This window comes from Oryctolagus cuniculus, chromosome 11 (assembly GCF_964237555.1).
Source record: "Oryctolagus cuniculus chromosome 11, mOryCun1.1, whole genome shotgun sequence".
Lineage (NCBI taxonomy): Eukaryota > Metazoa > Chordata > Mammalia > Lagomorpha > Leporidae > Oryctolagus > Oryctolagus cuniculus.
Genome location: NC_091442.1, coordinates 108,897,322 through 108,917,622, shown reverse-complemented (window position 1 = coordinate 108,917,622; position 20,301 = coordinate 108,897,322). Strand labels below are relative to the sequence as shown.

At 46.9% G+C, this 20,301-nt stretch overlaps 1 protein-coding gene across 2 annotated transcripts in view; it reads right to left on the bottom strand.

Annotated features, from left to right (window-relative positions):
• Window positions 1-16,231, bottom strand: part of TCP11L2 (t-complex 11 like 2) — a 49,979-nt gene extending 33,748 nt beyond the window's left edge. Inside the window, exons 1-2 of one of the 2 annotated variants that reach the window (XM_051846596.2) lie at window positions 16,109-16,231; window positions 1,734-1,926 (exon numbers count right to left, since the gene is read on the bottom strand). In XM_051846596.2, the coding sequence (XP_051702556.2) occupies window positions 1,734-1,890 (157 nt within the window). In that variant the 5' untranslated portion in view covers window positions 1,891-1,926; window positions 16,109-16,231. Of the gene's footprint in view, window positions 1-1,733; window positions 1,927-12,149; window positions 12,286-16,108 lie in introns of those variants that run through there. The other variant, XM_002711428.5, reaches the window with a different exon arrangement.
• Between the last annotated feature and the right edge of the window lie 4,070 nt (window positions 16,232-20,301).

Genomic DNA, 20,301 nt, shown 5'->3' with positions numbered 1-20,301 from the left:
AGGCCAGATGACAGCTCCAGTGCCCATGTGGGAGACTTGGATGGAGTTCTGGGCTCCTGGCTTCAGTCTGGCCCAGACCAGCTGTTGCAGCCACCTCGGCAGTGAACCAGCAGATGGGAGATCTCTCTCCCTCTCCGTCTCTCAAATAAATAAATCTTTAAAAATAAATAAAATTACCATGAATACCGTTAAGAGTCGACACATCCAAGTATGTACACACGTACATCTGTGCAAAGGGTAACAATACAGCTAAGCACTACCAGTTCTCTTTGGGTGATATTACAGGGAATTTTTATTCCCTCTACACTTTTATGCATTTTCCCAATTTCTTAAAAGTGAGAACATAAAAATTTAAAATAAATAAAAATGAACAAACTTTTAAAAATAGACACTGAGTGGGTGGGGGGGCGGCACTGTGGCGCAGCTGGTTAAAGCCCTGGCCTGAGGCTCCAGCATCCCATTTGGGTGCCAGTTCTAGTCCCGGCTGCTCCTCTTCTAATCCAGCTCTCTGCTATGGCCTGGGATAGCAGTAGAAGATGGTCCAAGTCCTTGGGCCCCTGTACCCGCATGGGAGACCTGGAAGAAGCTCCTGGCTCCTGGCTCCTGATCAGCGCAGTTCTGGCAGTTGCAGCCAATTGCGGAATGAACCATCAGATGGAAGACCTCTATCTCTGTCTCTACCTCTCTCTGTAACCGTCTTTCAAATAAATAAAAAATAAATCTTTTAAAAAAATGGACACTGGGTATTAAACATTAGTTGCTTTTGTCTGCATTTGTTTTGTCAGTTATACTTTCTAAACAAGTCATTGAAAAAACTAACATTAAAAAAAAAAAAAAAAGATAGGCAGACAATTAGCATAGCAGCTAAGATGCCAGTTAGGATACCTGCACCTGCACCAGAGTGCCTGGGTTTGAGCGCCCGCTCTGCTCCCCATTCTAGCTTCTGGCTAAGGCATCAATGATGGCTCAAATATCTGGTTCCTGCCACCTATGTGGGAGCCTGCACTGAGTTTCTAGTTCCTAGTTTTGGTCCAGCCCATCCCTACCTGTTGTGGACATGTGGGGAGTAAAGCAGCAGATGAGACATCTCTGCCTCTCTGCCTTTCAAATAAATAAAACATTGCTTTTTGTTTTTAAAGGGCAAACACACCAGCTTTACCCAACTCTAGTTTCCACACAAACACAAAAAGGAACAGATCTCCCCTTGCTGTGGCCACTCTTTCAATTTCTTCTGCCATCTCTAGTGTGGTAATTCTCCTTGGGGCAACTTTCTGGGGGTGATTTGCACACAGATTTTGAAATCAGCAGGAAACTCTTTAGGTTATTTCATTTCCTGCCTGACTTTTCAACAAAGGCAAGTTTGCTTCAATGAAAATGAGAACCAATCAGACAATCAATCTGAATTTATCCTTGAGAGGTATCCAAAACAGAAGGGCTTTCCACAATTTGCAAGAGCAGATAGACAAGGCTGGGGGCCTGGTTTATGGCAAAAAAGAAAGCAAATCAGTAATCCAATGAAAATCAGTAGGTTGTAGACTTCAGCAGCTATTTATTTCCGGAAAGCGTGTCCAAAAAACCCGCACAGTGCCTCTGCAGTGCTGTTCTGACACATGTAGAAAGGAGGGGCAGCCTGTGTTTTGCTCTCAGCCCTCTGAGTTATCAAATCCGAGGGACGCATCTAAGAGCACCCAGCCCCACCCCCAGCCTGAGCCCGGGTTCCTCCACTGGCTCACAAGCAGGAGAGCTGGATTTGCTGGAGGAGTCGCTCGTAAAACTCTGCCGGGAGCACTCATAGTCGCTGAGTGAAGCCATGCTTTCCGAAAACCTTGAAGAGTCCGAGTCGCTTGGCTGGTCCTCGCCCACACACTGCTTCTCTCCATGGAAGGGCATTGTGTGTCACTTGAGTCTGGACAAAAGAGATAGCACCTGCACAGACAAACAGACCCCGGTCAGGTCAGTATTCTGCAGTACTTCCGCCAATGTTGCAGGACTGAAAAGGCGCCCGGATGAGGATCTTGCCTGGTGAGGTTGTCACTAGGCATCAAGGTTGACTTCCTTCCGGGGTTCCACAGGTGTGAGCTGACTCATGACATGTTCATGTTGAATATGGGGCAGTTATAACCAATGACAGATCCTTAAAACAACAGGTGTAACACACATATTCTCTCTCCTCCTGGGTTGCTAAAAATGGGAAGGTAAGAGGGTGGGGCTCCGGGGTCAAACTGTTCATCTGTCTTTTTGAATGTGACCTTGGGGAGGTCACTTAACCACCTAGCTCATCAGTGAAACCAGCCTGAAAGAATGCCCTCACAGAGTTGTTTAAAGACTGAAAGGGATTAATTTGACTGAAGTGCTTAACACAGAGCTAGTGGTAGCTGTGATTGCTGTTCCTATTGCTTTGTTTTCAATGAAACATTTCTGACATCAGTCTCTTCTTGCTGTGAGCCTCCTGGAAGAGACGAAAGACTGACTAGAATCTCTGGCTGGCAAGTCTCTAGCCTCCTCCTCTCCACTGGCATATGAACTGCCCTGATGTGAAGGTAAAACCTCCTACTCGTTTTGTACTTGACAACTGACCAAGTACGCACCATAACCCAGGAGCACACAGGCACCTGGGGTCCCAGTTTACAGGCGGTGGACACACTCAGAGGGACAAGAGGACTTACTACGCCATAAAACAAGTCCCTTGGTTCTACTCCAGTGCTGTTTCTGGGGCATCGGATTGCATCCCAGCGAAGGGCAGCTGGACCTAAGCGTGACCCAGAAAGAAGATCAGGGGCCCACAAGGTGCCCGGGCCGGGGCCCAGGAGGACCAGCCAGGCCCGTGAGGGAGCTGGCCCTGATACGAGTGTGGTGTCAGTTGACACTGAAAGGGAAACCTGTCCCCGGTGAGAAAGGCACCTGAAATCCTAAATGGACAATAATGACAGGAAGAGTTCACGGAGTCCTTTACACCTGAACCAGCCTGAACGATGAGAAATAAAGCACTCGGAGAGCCACCAGAACACAAAACCCCCACTACACACACCGGGCCTGGAGATGCCTACACGGCTTCTCTGGTAACGTCAGTGCACTTCTTGAGCATTTACTGGGTACAAGGCACTTGGAAAAGGAACAGCAAACATGGCAGAAAGGACCCTGCTCTCGCGCTCCTCAAGTCCCGTTACCTAAAATTGTGTGTGCTGGAAGCTGGCAGGTGAGAGAGGGGAAAACAAGACATGGCTGAGAAAGCGCAAGAAAGGAGAGGCATGGTCAGGACTGAGGGGAGTGGAGGGTTCTAGCCTTTGATGCAAGAAAGAGACATTTCTTAAAAAATTTCTCAGGAACAAAAATGAACCTGAGAGGGATTTACTAAGGATCAAGGGTGCAAGGCATTTGTACCTTGCCTCACTTAACCTCTCTCCAGTCCTGCCGCTTACAGAAATGAACCCTGCCCAGCCCACTGCTTTTGCAAACAGAAAATCTGCTAAGGCAGAGCCTGCCTCTACAGACTGCAGGGCAAGGGCTGGAGCAGAACTGCCAGGGAGCCTTGGAGAGATGTTCACTTTACACTAGAACCCCAAAGCCAACCTGTGTAGACAGGCTACACAACAGACTCAAACCCTTGCATCAAGGGGACAGAGGAAAGGGGACTTTCTAACCCTTCTACTGCCACCAGATCCCAACCCTAAGTAGAATGCTCACTCTCCCCTGCAGCATGCTTTCTCTCTTTCTGCCAGCATTTTACTTCCTAGTGTTGGCATTTCTTGGAAAATGACACCTTTTCCCAGGAAGTCGCCCCTTTACCCTCTGGCCAGAATCCATGGCGCTCCTGTGTGTCTGCAGCACATCTCCTGCATCCCCATGAGAGCTCTTAGTCTCTAGTTATTTTCATCTGTGACTACTTCCGAACCTCCTTAACAAGCCAGAGACAGTGTCTTAAAGCTACTGCCAAGTATTTGACACGCATTCATTCAGTGTCAGCTAAATAAGAATCACTGAATCCCATTTGGTACAGCTTCAACCAGAACATTTGCAAACTGATACCACTACCTGTTTCCAGGCCTGGCAGTTTCAACATCCAAGCCCTGGAACAGAGAATCTACCGCCTAAGCCTACCTACCTTATTAGGACCCCAGGTCCTTGTCATACTCTCATTTAAATTTCTCAGGCTGTTTCCACATTATGATTTTTTCCCCATCATTTCCCTGCAAAGTAATAACTGTGCTAAGACTGCTCTGTCCTTGTCTTCCTCCATTACAGCTACCTCGGATGAGCAGAGTCCTGGGCTTTTTTTTCCAAGTAAAAATGAATAAAAGCTTTCATCCACAAGGAGTTTATGAACTAGGTTAACAGCTATAACTGTTAATAGCACACTTGGTGGATTTCTTAATTGTGTTTAACAAGGCAGCAAAGGGCAAAGATTTAAACAATAAAAAGCTCTAGGTGAAGGAGTCAGGAGTTAAAGGTTTGGGGCTGTGTGACTTTATGCACCTCACATCTGCTCTTCTTCACCTCATTTTACTGAGGGTTGGGCCAGTGATAAGGTTTCTTCCAGTTAGGAATTGCTAAGATGATCCAACTTCAGTTTCATCAGGTGTCATGACAAGTTTAAGAAATTAAATCTGTTCATGGCAGCCATGCTTAACAGTGTGCAATTACTCTCTCCATCACAATTCACTGGAGATAGAGTTCTTGGTCCAGAAGATGTAACAGAAAATGTAAAAGCTTCAAAATGTTCAGAAACTAGGAGTTGGTAGAAGCCTCCACTTTATAACAGGGCCTTGGTGTGTCCCAGCAGAAGCCAAAGGGTCTTTGAAGCCAAAACGTCTTGCAGCATTCTATATAGAAATGGTCTGGGCCAGTACTGTGGCATAGTAGGTTAAGCCTCCATCCACAGCACTGACATCCTATGTGGGCACTAGTTCGAGTCCCAGCAGCTCTACCTCTGATCCAGCCCCTGCACCCATGTGGGAGACCTGGAGGAAACTCCTAGCTTCAGACCAGCCCAGCTCCAACCACTGCAGCCAATTGGGGGGTGAACCAACAGATGGAAAACCTTTCTTTTTTTTTTTTTTTTTTAGATTTTATTTATTTATTTGAGAGAGTTACAGACAGTGAGAGGGAGAGACAGAGAGAAAGGTCTTCCTTTCATTGGTTCACTCCCCAAATGGCCGTAACGGCTGGAGCTGTGCCGATCAAGAACCAGGAGCTTCTTCTGGGTCTCCCACGTGGGTGCAGGGGCCCAAGGACTTGAGCCATCTCCTACTGCTTCCCTAGGCCATAGCAGAAAGCTGGATTGGAAGAGGAGCAGCTGGGACTAGAACCGGCACCCATATGGGATGCCGGCACTTCAGGCCAGGACTGTAACCCACTGTACCACAGCACCGGCCCTGTAAGACCTTTCTCTCTGTCTCTCCCTCTTTGTCTTTAACTCTCTCAAGTAAACAAATAATAAATCTTTAAAAAAAAAAGATCTGCTTTCTCATATAGGCAATACATAACAATATCTAACTCACAGGGCTGGAATGAGATTTCATTTAGTGATATAGGTGGAGTGCTTGGAATAGTGTTTGACACAGAGTAAACACAAAATAGACGGTTGTTATTATTTGCTTGCTAATATCATCTCGGGCATTACAAACTTGGGAAGAAAGAACAGGACAATAAAAGCAGGCTCCCCTAGAAATAAACAAGGCTGGCTGTTAACCTAGGGCAGAACTCTTGCCTTGTCTGAAACACAAAAGCCAAAAGCAAGATGACCCATCACAGAGTGAAGGGTCTTCTGCAAGTTCCCCCACACCTGCTCTTACTTTTCCTGGTCTTAGCTTCCCATAAAAGTCAGCTGGGGATAAAGCTACTGTGGTAATTAGACTGCTTTGCAAACTATTTTGGATTCCCTCTTAGGTCAGTAATAATGGAATCTGACTAATGTTTGTATGTTTTTTAAGAAAGGCAATGTTTCTCACACCAACAAACTTAGATCTACCTAACCTTCAACAAGCAAATCAAACAACTTTTTAAAAAACACCACAGCTCATCTTTCCTGGAAGTTTTATTCACTGACCACAGGTAAAGTCCAATGATAATGCCAAGCAAAGCCTTTAATACCACAGTGGCTCAACAGTTAGAGAAAATTAAGTATTCTCATAGTCACATTTTTCATTGTACTGTTCCATTTTATAATAAATACAGTATTACATCATTCCTCCTGAGGTCAATGACTAGAATGCAGCAGGTACTTAAATCCTTATGATTTATTTATTTGTTTGTTTTTTTTGACAGGCAGAGTGGATAGTGAGAGAGAGAGACAGAGAAAAAGGTCTTCCTTTTGCCGTTGGTTCACCCTCCAATGGCCGCCACGGCTGGCACGCTGCAGCCGGCACACCGCGCTGATCCAAAGGCAGGAGCCAGATGCTTCTCCTGGTCTCCCATGCGGGTGCAGGGCCCAAGCACTTGGGCCATCCTCTACTGCCTTCCCCGGCCACAGCAGAGAGCTGGCCTGGAAGAGGGGCAACCAGGACAGAATCCGGTGCCCCGACCGGGACTGGAACGCAGTGTGCCGGCGCTGCTAGGTGGAGGATTAGCCTATTGAGCCGTGGTGCCGGCTAAATCCTTATGATTTAATGAATGACAGTATGATTACTGACATTTTAGAGAGAAGGGGATGGGTACAGGAGCCTCAAGGGGCTAGTCCTGTATCCCCCCACAGATAAAGGAGAAAAAAAGAAATGCGTTTTAATTTGCCTGTGATTCCTCAGCTTGTGTCCAACTTTATTTCTTAAACTCTCTTCTGCAGCAGACTCTCTGCGATGGTGCTGCACTGGTCATGGTTGCAAAGATACACCCATGACAACACATATGTACTGAAGCAGTAAGCACACAGACTCTGGAGCTAGGCAGACTGGCTTCCTCACCCAATTCTCGATATCTGACCACTGGAGACAGGGCGTGTACTTCGCGTTTGTAAAGCAGGGACAATGACAGTATCTACCTTGCAGAACTGTTGTGAAGTTTAACTGAAGTAAGTCTCTGTCAAGTACTCCAGCTCCTATTAAGTGCCTGGCAGGTGCGAGCTATCATTTTATTTTAATAAAAAGACGTTGTAAATTCCAAAAACAAGTCAATCCCACATAAAACAAAGGAAGGCTGAGGATATGTCTGTTCCAGATAAAAAGAGACTGCCTAAGTGCTCTGGTGTAAAATACCCCCAGAAAAGCATGTTTTAGAAACTTAATCCTCAATGTGACAATGTTGGAAGGTGGGCCCATGGGAGGTGTTAAGGTCAGGAGGGCTGCCTCTCAGAGGCAATGGCAGATGGACTGATGCCAATTTTAGAAGGACACCAAGGAGCAAGTTTGATCTCCTGTTCATGTTGGGCCTTCTATCACTTTATGTGCAGCACGAAGGCCCTCACCAGATGCTGGCCCCTTGATCTAAGAATGCCCAGTTGGCAGAACCATGAGCCAAATTAAGTTTCTGTTCATTATAAATTACCCAGTCTGTGGCATTCTGTTAGAGCAGCACAAAACAGACTAAGACAATAACTGAGTACAACAGATTCCAGACTGGATTCTGCACTGGAGAAAATATGTGGCACAAAGGACATTATTGAACAACTGACAACATTGTGATGATACTTGAATCTACCGTCTATATTTCCATGTAAATATACTAAAGTTGATAAATGTGTTTATATTAGGAATAAAGGATCATGATCTGTGCAGCTTTCTCTCAAATGGCACAAATGAACGAGCAGAGAAGGGACCAGCGCTGTGGCGCAGCGGGTTGAGCCAAGGCCTGCAGCGGTAGCATCCCATTTCCAGCTGCTCCATTTCTGATCCAGCTCCCTGTTGGCGCACCTGGGAAGGCAGCAGAGGACGGCCCAGGTCTTCGGGCCCCTGCAACCACATGGGGGACCCAGAAGAAGCTCCTGGCTTCTGGCTCCAGCCAAGCCCAGCCCTGTCTGTTGCAGCCATCTGGGGAGTGAACCAGTGGATGGAAGACCTCTGTCTCTACCTCTTTTTGTAACTCTGCCTTTCAAATAAATAAAATAAATCTTAAAAAAAATAAGATAAGAAAGCAGCAGAAGATGGCCAAGTGTTTGGGGTCCTGGCATCCACATGAGAGACCTGGAAGAAGCTCCTGGCTCAGCTCTGGCTGTTGCAGCCATTTAGGGAGTGAACCAGCAGATGGAAGCTCTCTCTCTGACTCTGTCTCTCTGTGTAACTCTGCCTTTCCAATAAGTAAATCTTTAAAAAATAAAATAAAAAGCTAAATGATAACAGGTGAATCTGAAGAAAAGGTAGAGTGTGGGATGTCCTTGATACTATTCTTGCAACTGAATAAAGAGTTTTGGGAGGTCAGCACTGTGACACAGTGGGTTAGGCTGCCATTTGCGACTCTGGCATACTATATGAGTGTGGGTGCCAGTTCCAGTCCTGGCTACTCTGTCTGATCTAGATCCCTGTTCATGGACCTGGTAAAGCAGAAAATGGCCCAATTGCTTAGGCCCCTGCCACCCCCATCAGAGACCTGATGGAGTTCCAGATTCCTTTCGCTTGGCTCAGCCCCAGCCACTGCAGTCATGTAAGCAGTGATCCAACAGATGGAAGATCCCTTTATCTGTCTTTCCCTCTGTCACTCTGCCTCTCAAACAAATAAAATAAATATTTAAAAGGGAGAGGTGGAGTTAAAAAAAAAAATTCCAAAGTATCAGGACAGGCGCTGTAGCATACTGGGTTTTAGCCAACTTGGGATACCGATATCCTACATTGGAGTGCTTTGCCAATTGAAGTTCAGCACCTCCACTTCCAATCTAGCTTCCTGCGAAAGCATACTGGGAGGCAGCAGACGATGGCTCAAGTGCTTGGGTCCCTGCCACCCAGGTGGGAGACCCAGATGGAGTTTGGGCTTCTGGCTTTGGTTGGGCCCAGCCCTGAATGTTGCAGGCATCTGGGAAGTGAACCAGTGGATGGAAGGTCTCTCTCTGTCTCTGTCTCTGTCACTGCCTTCCAAGTAGATGAAAATAAACAAACCACAAAAGACAGAAGTATTAAACTGAAAAGTGGAAATTCTAATTTAGAAAAGAGAAGTGTCCTGCAGTGTTTATAGATTTTGACTGGTCCTGTCTCTGTGACAGGATGGATTATAATTATCACAAAAGCTTTTCTAGACAAACTTGTCCTACTGTTCTTGAGCAGTGCTTAGAGAATAAAACAGGAAATGGGTGAAAGCCTTCAAAGGTCCACAAGAAATCATCCTTTTAAAAAGGAGTTCACCCCCAAGTGGTTTTCCTCTTCCTAAGAAATCTCCTGACTGTGATTTACAATCCCTCTGTCCCCTGGCCTCTGCCCACCTCATCGTGTTCCACTCTCCCCATCACTTTCAGGTTCCAGACACAACAGTCTTCCTCGGGTTCCTCGGACATGCCAAATTTCCTACTTGGGAGTAAGTGCAGCTGACATTCTCTCACCCTGCAACGTCTGTCTCCTGGATCACCCAGTAGGTGGCCCCTTGTTGTCATTCAGATTTGAAATGTAACATCACAGCTTCTTTCCTGATACCGTACTCACTACATCTAAAGTAGCTGTTTACGGTTTAGAGAAACGCCCGGGATTCAGTGGGAGCTCAAAGAATAGCTTGGCTTGAACCAAGTATGCCACAATCCTGTTCAGAAGACAACCTGGGTTTTTTGTGTCTTCTGCCTCACATCGCTCGTATTCCCACTATGCAGTCATTTTAAAATATTATAGTCGTTATCTGCATATCCATCTTCCCACTAAATGTTAAGCAGCTCGGGGCAAGAAGCTATGTCTGCCTCTCCAATCCCAAGTGCCTACCAATAATCCAAGCTAACAAAGACTCAGTTCCAGGAGCTTAAAGAAACATTTACATTGTGTCTTTCCAGCCTCCTAATACTCACTAATAGCAAATAGTAACAATTAGATCTAATAGTCACTGAGTGCTTATTATGACCTCAATCATCTGCCCTCAGTGACTGTTTTCGGATAAGTGCTCTAAGTATTTTATCTCCTTGAATCCTCATTATAACTTTGTCATCTAAAGTACTGCTGAACCTAGGGCTCAGAGAGGTTGCATTATTTGCCCAAGCGTTCACAGCAGTGAGGAGGCACAACTCAAACCCAAGCAGTGCAGTCCTCAAGCCCACCCTACCAGCACTAGACAGCTGGGGAAAATCTGATGTGCTGCTCACTTCTCCCACTCCTACTCTGCCAAAGCAACCTACCCATCACCACGTGGACACTGCACTTCGGCAGTGGGATGGCTGCTCCAGTACTATACGGTAAAGAACACATCTGAGAGTCCAAAATAGCTCTGTATCGCTCCACCAACTAAAGTGACTCTAAAGCCTCTGTGCACTGCAAAAATTCTTAGTTGGAGACCAAATATTATTACCACAAGGGTTAATTGCACACAGCTGGTATGAGTCATAAACATTTTGGAGTGAATTATTCAGATTATCCAGCAGAGCCCTGAAAAATGGAATCCATCTGCTTAAGTTAGGTCATAAACAGAAATTTCAAGAAACATCTAGTGGACACCACTCTTTGAGACTATCAAGGTCAGGTGCAAGGAAAAACATTCACGTATGTGTACTGCAGAGGAGTAAGACGGGACTCTGAAGAAAAACCGCAGATGACGTGGAAAATTTCCACCTTCTGCAAAGTACTGCTTTAGAACAGTCCACCCAGCATTGCAAAAAAGTCATTCCACCGCGCAAAGCAACAACCGTAGTCAGAGAGCTAGGTGCCTGTGCCATTCAGCTAGACAATGCTGGCCTTCATCAAATCAGAAGCAACAAAGAGCCAGACGGAGACCAACAAGCCAGTCACTGTCTAAAGAGCAGAAGTCCACCCTCCACACGGCTTTACCAGAATCAGAGAAGGACTTCTGGGCATTTTCACCCGGGAAAGCGTGCTCCTTCCACTCTGTCGGCCTGGCTTGGTACCTGTGTTTCCCCTCTGGGACGCTTGTCCCCTACAGAAGGCCACGGAAGCTACTTCCACCTATGACTGGGTACCTTCAGCCCTAGGCCACCGCAGGACAGGCCACCTCTCCTGGCTGCCAGGTGACGTGGGAAATCCCGGGAAGAAAGAGGGAAAGGCAGGGAGGCCGGCCCGGAGCCTCCTAAAAGTGGGAACCGCTGAGAACCCCATCAGGGGTTGGCGGGTGGAAAAGCAAGGTGTCTGAACCGCGGGTGCGAGGAACCCGCTCCTGGCTCGGTCGGGCGCTTTTCCTCCTCGCTCAGGTCGCAGGACAACCATCCGAGGGAGCACTCAGACTCTGCAAACTTGAGCCATCTGAAAACCACTCATCACAACCGCTTCCCCCTTTCCATCTCTACCAACATTTTCATCTGACTTAGACTTTTGCATTTAAATACATTTATTTAAAAGGAGAGTTTATCATTGTGAAATCGCTGGTCTAAAGGAACAATTTTTCTTAACACCAACGGAAACACAAAATCCACGCGCCGCCCCCCCCCCCCCCATCAAAGCCCTAACCCCCCCCAGTGGTGCCAGCCAGAGCGGCAGTTTCGGGAAGCACCAGCCATCGGGCGCTCCAGCCCAGGTCTGCTCCGCACCCCCAGCCCACGCCCTCCGGCCGCCCCTCCGCCCCGGCTGCACCACGTTTCCTGTCAAAACAAACCCTCGCCGGAGGGGGAGGGGACGGCGGAGGCAGAGCCCAGCGCCTGGGAAACCACAGCAACAAACCCCAAACACCAGCTGCAGCCCGGCCCGCCCCGACCCCGGCCCAGTCCCGCTCCGGCCCGGCCGAGGGTGCGGGTGGGGGGAGGGGGAGGGGGAGGAGGTCCCAGTGCTGGAACCCAGGCGGTGGGCAGCCGCTCGCGGAGCGGTCGCTGGCACCGGCCCAGCCAGAAGCCAAACCGCGGCGAAGCGGTCCCCTGCGCGTCCGGGCCCCGACGCCCGCGGCCACCAGGGGCCGGCACCCCACTCTCGCGCGGGGCGGCGATTCGAGGTCCGACAAGGAGTCCGGGGTTGGGAGGCGCAGCCGGGCTCGATCGGCCCTGGCCGTTTCAGGACGGAGTTCCGAGACGGGGCCTGCCCGGGGTAGAAGCGTCCCCTCCGCCGGCCCGGGCCCGTCCCCTCTGAGACGGCGACCCCTCCCCAGGGACGGATACACACCGGATCTGGCGCAGAGACGGGAGGAGAAGGGCGACTGACCCCGGCTCAGGGGTCGCTGGTGTCCCTTCACCAAGCACCTCAGAAACTCATCAGCCCAACAACCTCCAGCCCCTCCGCCCTCCTCCCCCCCCTCCCTCCACGCGGTATTTAAAGGGCCCTGAGGCACTCTAAAGAGGCAGCCACAGAGCGGCCATCACAAAGCAGGCGAGCGGGGGGAGACGACGGCGCGGCGGAGCAGGGAACTCTGTGACCCTGCGGCCTGATGGCTGAGTTCTCAAAGAATCGACCGACACATGGCATCGTTTCCCTCGTGTTTGGTCAGAGAGGTCGAGAACGCTTGTATTGCAGGGTTTTTCTGGTGAGAGAGGGACTACCCCCCCACACGCTGCGAGTGGTGCAGTCCAAGACTGCTAGGGGCGGAGATAAAACTGTTTACGGAACTGGGGCAGCCGCACCGCCCAGGGCTCCCGGCATCGGGGGCGGGGCCTCCGGGCCCACTGTGGGCGGGGCGTTGGGGGGGGAAGGAGGGCAGGGCGGGGCCCGCCTGGCTGGGTGGAGCCGGGGCCCAGGGGGCGGGGCTGGCGGAGCGGCCGGTACTGGGACTTCCGGGCGCCACGAGGGCAGGACCCGCTGGGCTCCCGGACCCCCGACCCCACACCCCGGTCGTGGACGGCGATGCAATCTGCTTTCTTCATGGGGCGCTCCTCGAGGCCGCACACCCCTCTTCTAGACAGGGCGATCCCAACTGGATGCCCACCGTCACCCCGAGTCCACACCAGCGACAACCGAACCGACCGCGTTGCTAGAGGGCAACCGTGTCGTCGACGTTCGTGTCAGCACCGCCACGTAAACACGGGTCCAGATTTGCACCTGGAGTGGGACGATTAGCTCCTGGGGGCCACGCCCACCCGGGCTCTGTGGAGACCGTGTGTGCGTGCAGAAGATAAAGCGTCTTAACTTCCTCTAGGGTTCCGGGCAGCCGCGGTCTCCATGTTTCCAAGTGGGTTAATGTAAATAAGCGGTCCCGAGAGGGGCCCTGTGCGGCCGGGCCTTCTGCTCTGCTCCGTGGGCTTGCTTCAGGGCGCACGGAAATGAGCCGCCCGCGGCGCAGCGCAGGTGCGAGTCGGTATATATATACATATATAAAAATTATATATGTATATATAACTCCCCACGGGCAACAGACAAAGCAGGTACAGAGCCAGTGGCACAGTGGTGACAATGTGGACGCATCTTGAGTTCAGATACATTCTGCCATACATTCACCACCCATGAGGTCTCGGTCAATGGCGATAACCATGATAGCTGTGGCATTGGTTCTTGTAAAGCATGCGAAGTGCTGAGCATTTGAGAAGGTCAGCACTCAGTAAGTGTTAGTTACTGCAACTATTTGGCAAACCACCTGGAACAACTTTAGCAGCTGATTGGATACATTTGTGTCTGTATCGCCTTTGGCCACTCTTTCTCTTCTAAAATGGGTAGCTCCATACACGTGCAGAGGTTAAAGACAAAAGTGTTGTTGCCTCCCAGTGTCTTTCCTAAAAAGATAACCTTATTTCTCTGCTGTTTCTTAGCACAAGCCATTGGGATGACAGAAGCCTCCGTCTCAATGCTTGCCGAATAGCAACCACCACACAACTGGCATCATCGCCCTCAAAACCTCATACTAGAAACGTCAGCCAAAAATACCCTGCAAACGTCTGGTGACTCTGAGAGTGACATGTTACAGCGTTGCTTTGCAGGAACATATTAAGTATTGTTTTCTGCTACAGCGTAACCTGGAGCAGGTGAACATGAGTCAGGGTAGTTGTCCAGCCTAGCTGGGTGATCACAGCTTTGAAAGCTCAAGTATGTGGCTCCCAAAGCCACAAGGAAACAATTTTTGTCAAAGCAAGTGAGTCAAGCTTCAGCATGTGGTGGGGGTGACAGCCTTGGGGGAGGTAACATCAGAGACCCGAGCCAGGACCAAAAGACGACTCTGCAAATACGGTCTTCTGTTACTTTGATGGTAAATAACTCTGGATCTCAGTGCCCTTTGGTGAATTCCCTAACTGCTGTCTGCCTGGCTTGTGTATGCTTTGAAAAAAAAGCAGAGTGCTGTGAAATAAGACGGCTCCTTTACAAACAACACTTGTGTCTTATTCAGAGCGCTCAGCAGTCATCGAATAAAATCCTCCCTGGTCAGGTTGTGTTTATGACTTTCTGGGAGGGAACAATGTCTGTAAAGGCAACCTCTTTAGCAAGTAAAGTGATTGGCATTTTATTTGAAAAAGATGTCTTACTACACCTTATTAGTCTAATATACTTTTTGGGAACTACTTAAGAGTACTCCTGGCAATATGGTTTGTTTTCCCCATAAGTGACATGATAGCCTGAATTTAGTTGATTGCCCTTGGCAAAAGGCAAGGGAAATAGCAAAGTTTTTACTCAGTGAAGAAATGGAAATACTCATTTTTCTTGTACACATCTCAAGTCTGAGTTTTATATTACAATGAATCCTTGGGGAAAAAAATCAGAAAATTCATAAAGGTAACTGGAATGTGGATTTGCCACCTCTCAACTATTTAACCTGTGTAGTAGAGCTGCACCTTATGCTGATTTTTACCCCCTCTTTATTTGATGAGAGAGAGAGAGAGACAGAGACAGAGAGAGAGAAATCTCATCTGGTTCCTGGTTCCTTCTTCAGATGCCTGCAAGCAGAGCTGGGCTGAGGCTAAAGTGGGAGCCGGGACCTCAATCCAAGTCTCCCACATGTGTGGCAGGAACCCAGTGACTTGAGCCATCAGTGCTGTCTCCCAGGGTCTGCATTAGCAGGAAGGTGTTCTTCTCCGCTGGGTCAAATGCCCAACCCCTGTGCTGACTGAACATAATACAGATACAGCTATCAGTACTTGGCCAGGGGCACAGCAGATGACTTCAATGCTGCCGATGTTTTTGCTGTTTCTGTCTGGGGGAGTTGTGAAGCTTCTCCTCCTACACTGATATGAGTTGCCAAGCTTCTCATTATAGTCTAAGGTTTTTACCCAGGGCTGGCCTCACAGACATGCAGACTGTACAAGTACATGAGAGCCCACCCTTGGAAGAACTCCATCATGCTTTGCTTAATGTTCCTCTGGTACTCTCTTGAAATTCTTAATAACTTTGTAAACAAGGGACACTGCATTTTTCACTTTTGCACTGGACCCTAAAAATTGTGTAAATGATTCTAATTTCACCACACAGAATAAGTCAAATGTTTAATTGTATTTGTTTGCCCTTAACCTGCCCCCAAATGCAATTCAATTATTTCATCAATATTCAGTTAAAGAAACATATATCTGTTTCAATACTGAAGGAGAACAAGCAAAGACAACTGGGTATATCCCAGGTGTTACGGCTTATTTAAGAAATTTTCAAGAGTAATTTTGACTGCACATGATTTTGATTCAGTGTTCTCCCTGTAGAGCCTAAACCCTCATGTAGGATGTGACTCCATTAGAAGAAAGAGGAGGAGGAGAGGGAGGGGAAGGAGGAAAGATTAAATGGGGTCCCTCCTCTTTTTTTTCTCCCCTGTCCTTAAGATTAAGGTGCTAGAAAAAGAGCTAAAAATCAGTTAGCAGGTGAGAGGGGGATGCACTACAGAGCAGAAGGAAGATAAAGAATCTGGCTAATACACATACTAGCAAATCAATCACTGAGTATTCAGAAATTAGCTACTACCTATTTCCTTTGGTCTTTAAGATAAGGCAGATTTAGGTCATTGACCATTTTTGACTATTAATTAATTCTTGATCAGTTTTCCAAAGAACCAAAACTAGCTTTTCTGTTGATGCCTCTGAACTGAATTAGCATAAACCTGGAGATTATTTCTTGTCCCAGTAGCCTGCATCCCATATTTAGACACTGCCCAAGACCCTGACCCTGTCCCATATTTAAAAGGCAAACTTTCCCCCACTCCCCCATAAACCCCTTCCACTCACCTGGACACCACTGTTGTCTCATGGGAAGCAAAAAGAATAATGAGAACCAGTAGGGAGGACAACTGTGGGCAGGATGTGGGAGTGGCCAGGGAGAATTAAAGCTCAAAGGAGCACCAATGGGAGGCCAAAGAGTTGATGGCTTGGTCCCCTGCCCCAGACAGTCATCCTCTTACCACATCTCCCAACCAGGAGGCAATCAGGATGCACATATAGGCCCTCACTTTTTTTTTTTTTTTAAGATTTATTTATTTGAAAGGCAGAGGTACACACATACACACAGAGACAGAGAAGAAGAGACAGAGAGAAAGAGATCTTCCCTCTGCTGGTTCACTCCCCAAATAGCCCCAATGACTGAAGCTGGGCCAGGCCAAAGCCAGGAGCCAAGTGGGTGCAGGGGCCCAGGGACTTGAGCCATCTTCTGCTGCTTTCCCAGGAGCATTAGCAGAGAGCTGGATCAGAAGTGGAGCAGCTGAAACATGAACCAGAACCCATATGGGATATGGGCATTACAAGCAGCAGCTTAACCCACTGTGCCACAGCTCCAGGCCTTCACTTTTAAAATGAGCTATGATGCCCAATAGGATGGATAGAGCTTCTAAGATAAGATGCAAAACCCAGAAGACATATAGGGAAGATCAAGAAATGAGACTCTTCAGATACATCATAAAAATGTGAGTTCTAGAACAACGGTTATGGGGTGAAACCGCTTATGATAGAGACAGCTTACATTAGAGAAAATATGTGTGCACTCTGGATGCTTGAAATGGACTAAAAGGATGCCCTCCAACCTGTTTAGAAGGGCAAGTTGGGAAATATTACTGATTTATTCTATATACATTCAAATAGCTTATTTATTTTGTGAGAATTTATTGGTCCCTATGTTACTCGTGTTAATTTTATGCTCCCTTACAATTACACTACTCTTATCATTGGTAGGTCATGCAGAATTTATCTTAGTGGAGGTAGGCTCCACACAATAAATAACTTTCCTATCACACAATAAATAACTTTCCTATCTTTTACTCATATTTAAGAAAGTCCTGATATCTAATGGAGCTTTTCATGTAAAGTACATAAAGAAATAGACTTACAAAAGACCCCTCTGTGCCAAAAGTATTTATGTTGGGTGGGGAAATATTGATTTTTTAAGCCATTGAATTGTATATTTTATTTGAAAGGGATAGAAACACAAAGAGGTCTTACATTTATTGGTTCACTGCCCAAATGCCCCCAACACCCAAGGGTAGGCCAGGACAAAGTCAGGAGCCGGGAACTCAATCTGAGTCTCCAATATGAATGGCAGAGACCCAAGTCCTTGAGTCATCACTTGCTGCCTCCCAAGGTGCACATTAACAGGGAGCCAAAATCAGAAAGAACTGGAACTCAAATCTAAGGATATAAGCATCCAAAGGGGGGTCTTAACTGCTGTGCTAAATGCCCACCTGCGATCCTTGTTTTCTAAGTAGTTCTCATCAAATCCCCCACATCCCCCTCTTTTAGTTACCAAGGTACACAGACTTGACTTTCACTTAAAAAATGTTTTTGTCGCAATCTTTGACCTAAGGCCTTCATTTCTTTGATGATAAACAGGACACGTGTCCTTCCCAGTGTGATACGGAGCTTGAATAATGGTACTGTCTTTTGAAGATGAAACATTGAGAGCCCTGAACATTCAGATGCATGTACAGTAGCTTTTACCTGAGTTCATGTGCATTCTGGTGGAAGGTGCTGTACTCATCCCAGGGCATTGAGGATTTATGACCAACCAAAGAGGTACTCAGTAGTAGTGACTCAGTGAGTTGGCATGTCAAGAATAGAAACCAGAAGAACTCATTCCATGGCTTCTCTCCACAAATATGCACACATACTCACAATTCACACTCACACACACGCAGTGTCACATACAAAATGCAAGTATTACCTATTGGTGTAATTATCTAATTTCCATAACAACATGTCAACAAGCATACCAGCACTGTACCAACTAAGTACCCGAAGTATTTATAATCACATTCCATCGTTCCAGAAGGGTGCCTGGATCATGTCCTGGGGTGGCTGTGCCTTCCAGGAAGCAAAGAGAATGGAATGCTGCCAAGTATCCTAAAATATGAGACTCTTTATGTTTCATTTATAGAAATAGCCAGAGTAAGGTGGAAAAAAAGCAAGGCAAAATCTGGACTGAGAAAATCTGGAGTTAAGAGCCACATTGGACACATCTGGCCAATGTCCTGAGATGGATTCCAGGTTAGGACATTGTTTGTGCTACAGAGACATCTGCGAATACATAATCAGCAAGCCCATGAAAGGCTGGGTACAACATAATTATACAAGTGAATTTTAATGCTCAAGCTGAATTATTTATTTAAAGGAGGGCAGCTGTGATTACACTTGTAAATTTTGAAAAACTTAATAAATGTACAAGTATTGATCTGAATATCAGTTTTTTTCAAAGAACAAATCAATTGAAGTACAAACTACCTGTATATAAAAAGGCAATGTGGTATCGTGGGAAGGGAGTGGGCTTTGGATTCATATGACCGGGAGGGTTCAAGTTCCATCACTCATACAAGTACATATGACCTTATCGTCACAGGTGTGAAACAGAGATGATGATGTCATGAAGACCATCCATTGGGTGATCTGTTTCGCCAGCGATAGTTGCATTATTACCCTTTGTTACAGAGGTCAAAGTGGGGATGAGGGTGATCTCATTAACACTTTATTGCAGAATCTGGAAAATATTCTCTTTTTGCCAACTCTGAGAGCCATAATGTGGGCAAGGGACTGAAGCACATTCTGCTCCATGCTGACCCCCACAGGAAGGTAGGGATGATTCCAAAGGCCTGCAGTGGTGGCGTCCAGTGCTGATGGCACCAGCCACACCATCCCTGTGGCGTGGTCTTAGCTGTGCCTGGCTTCCTTTAGCTCTTCCCCAACTTTGTTCCCCAGCCTAAAGATCACTAATGCCATGAGCAACCACGACCTGGTGGTCTCAATTCTATGAGCAACTAAGACTGTGGTCCAATTCAGAATGGCTATCCATTATTTGCCACTAAGAACCTTGAATAGAATAAATATCCCATAGTTGGTTGGAGTTGAAAGAGATAATGCATATAAGGAGTTGACAGAGGAGGCTGCTTGGGGCCTCTTTTGTAAGGGTACTAACCCCATTCATGAGGGTTCTACCCTCAGGGTTTAATCAACTCCTAACCACATCATGTTGGAGATTAGTTTGCCACACAGGAATTTTGGGAGTAAACATTCAGAGGATAGCAATAAGAAAGGCTCATTTACATTTTGAAAAGTTGTAACTGATGTTTTATTAGGAGAACTATTTTTTAGATTGATGCTTGCTAATTGGGACATTTAAGAAATGTCTCATCAAAATATCATGAATTTGCAGTCCAATCTCATTCAACAATTATTCCTTCACTAAATTGGTAGCTACTGATTAAGTACCTAGTATGTCCTAGGCTCTTTGCCAAGTGCTAAAGATAACATGAGTTAAATGAGATAGACCCAATTCCTTTTCATAAAGATGCATTTTAGTAGAGGAGCCATTTCTACACTGCCTTTTACAATGATTGGCACTTAAAAGGTACTCAACAAATGTTTCTTTTATAAATAAATCTATAGATGGGTAGACAACATACTAGTTACTGCCCCCACCATTTTACTAAACATTATTACTGATGAAAAAATAGGTGAACAGCCAGTGCTGTGGTGCAGTAGGTTAAGCCTCACCTTTCAACATTGGCATACAATACTGAGCGCCAGTTTGAACTCCTGGCTGCTCTCTTCTGATCCAGCATCCTGCTCATGTACCTGGGAAGGCAGGAGAAGATGGCACAAGTGCTTAGGCCCCTGCCACCCACATGGAGGCCAGGATGGAGTTTCTGGCTTCTGGCCTTGGCCTACTTCTTATGGATGTTGTGGTCATTTGGGGATTGAACCAGCGAATGGAAGATATTTCTGTCTCTCTCTGTCCCTCTGTTTGCTCCCCAACCCTGTTGCCCTGCCTTTCAAATAAATAAATAAATAAATCTTTAAAAAGAAAGAAAAAAAAGGTGAAAATAAGGAATATATGCAACCTTTTAATCGCCCAAGGAAGATAATAGAACTAATACAAAATGTATCAGAATTGGAATAAGATTCTCTGCTTTCACATAATTACTTTAATTTAAAGAAACACT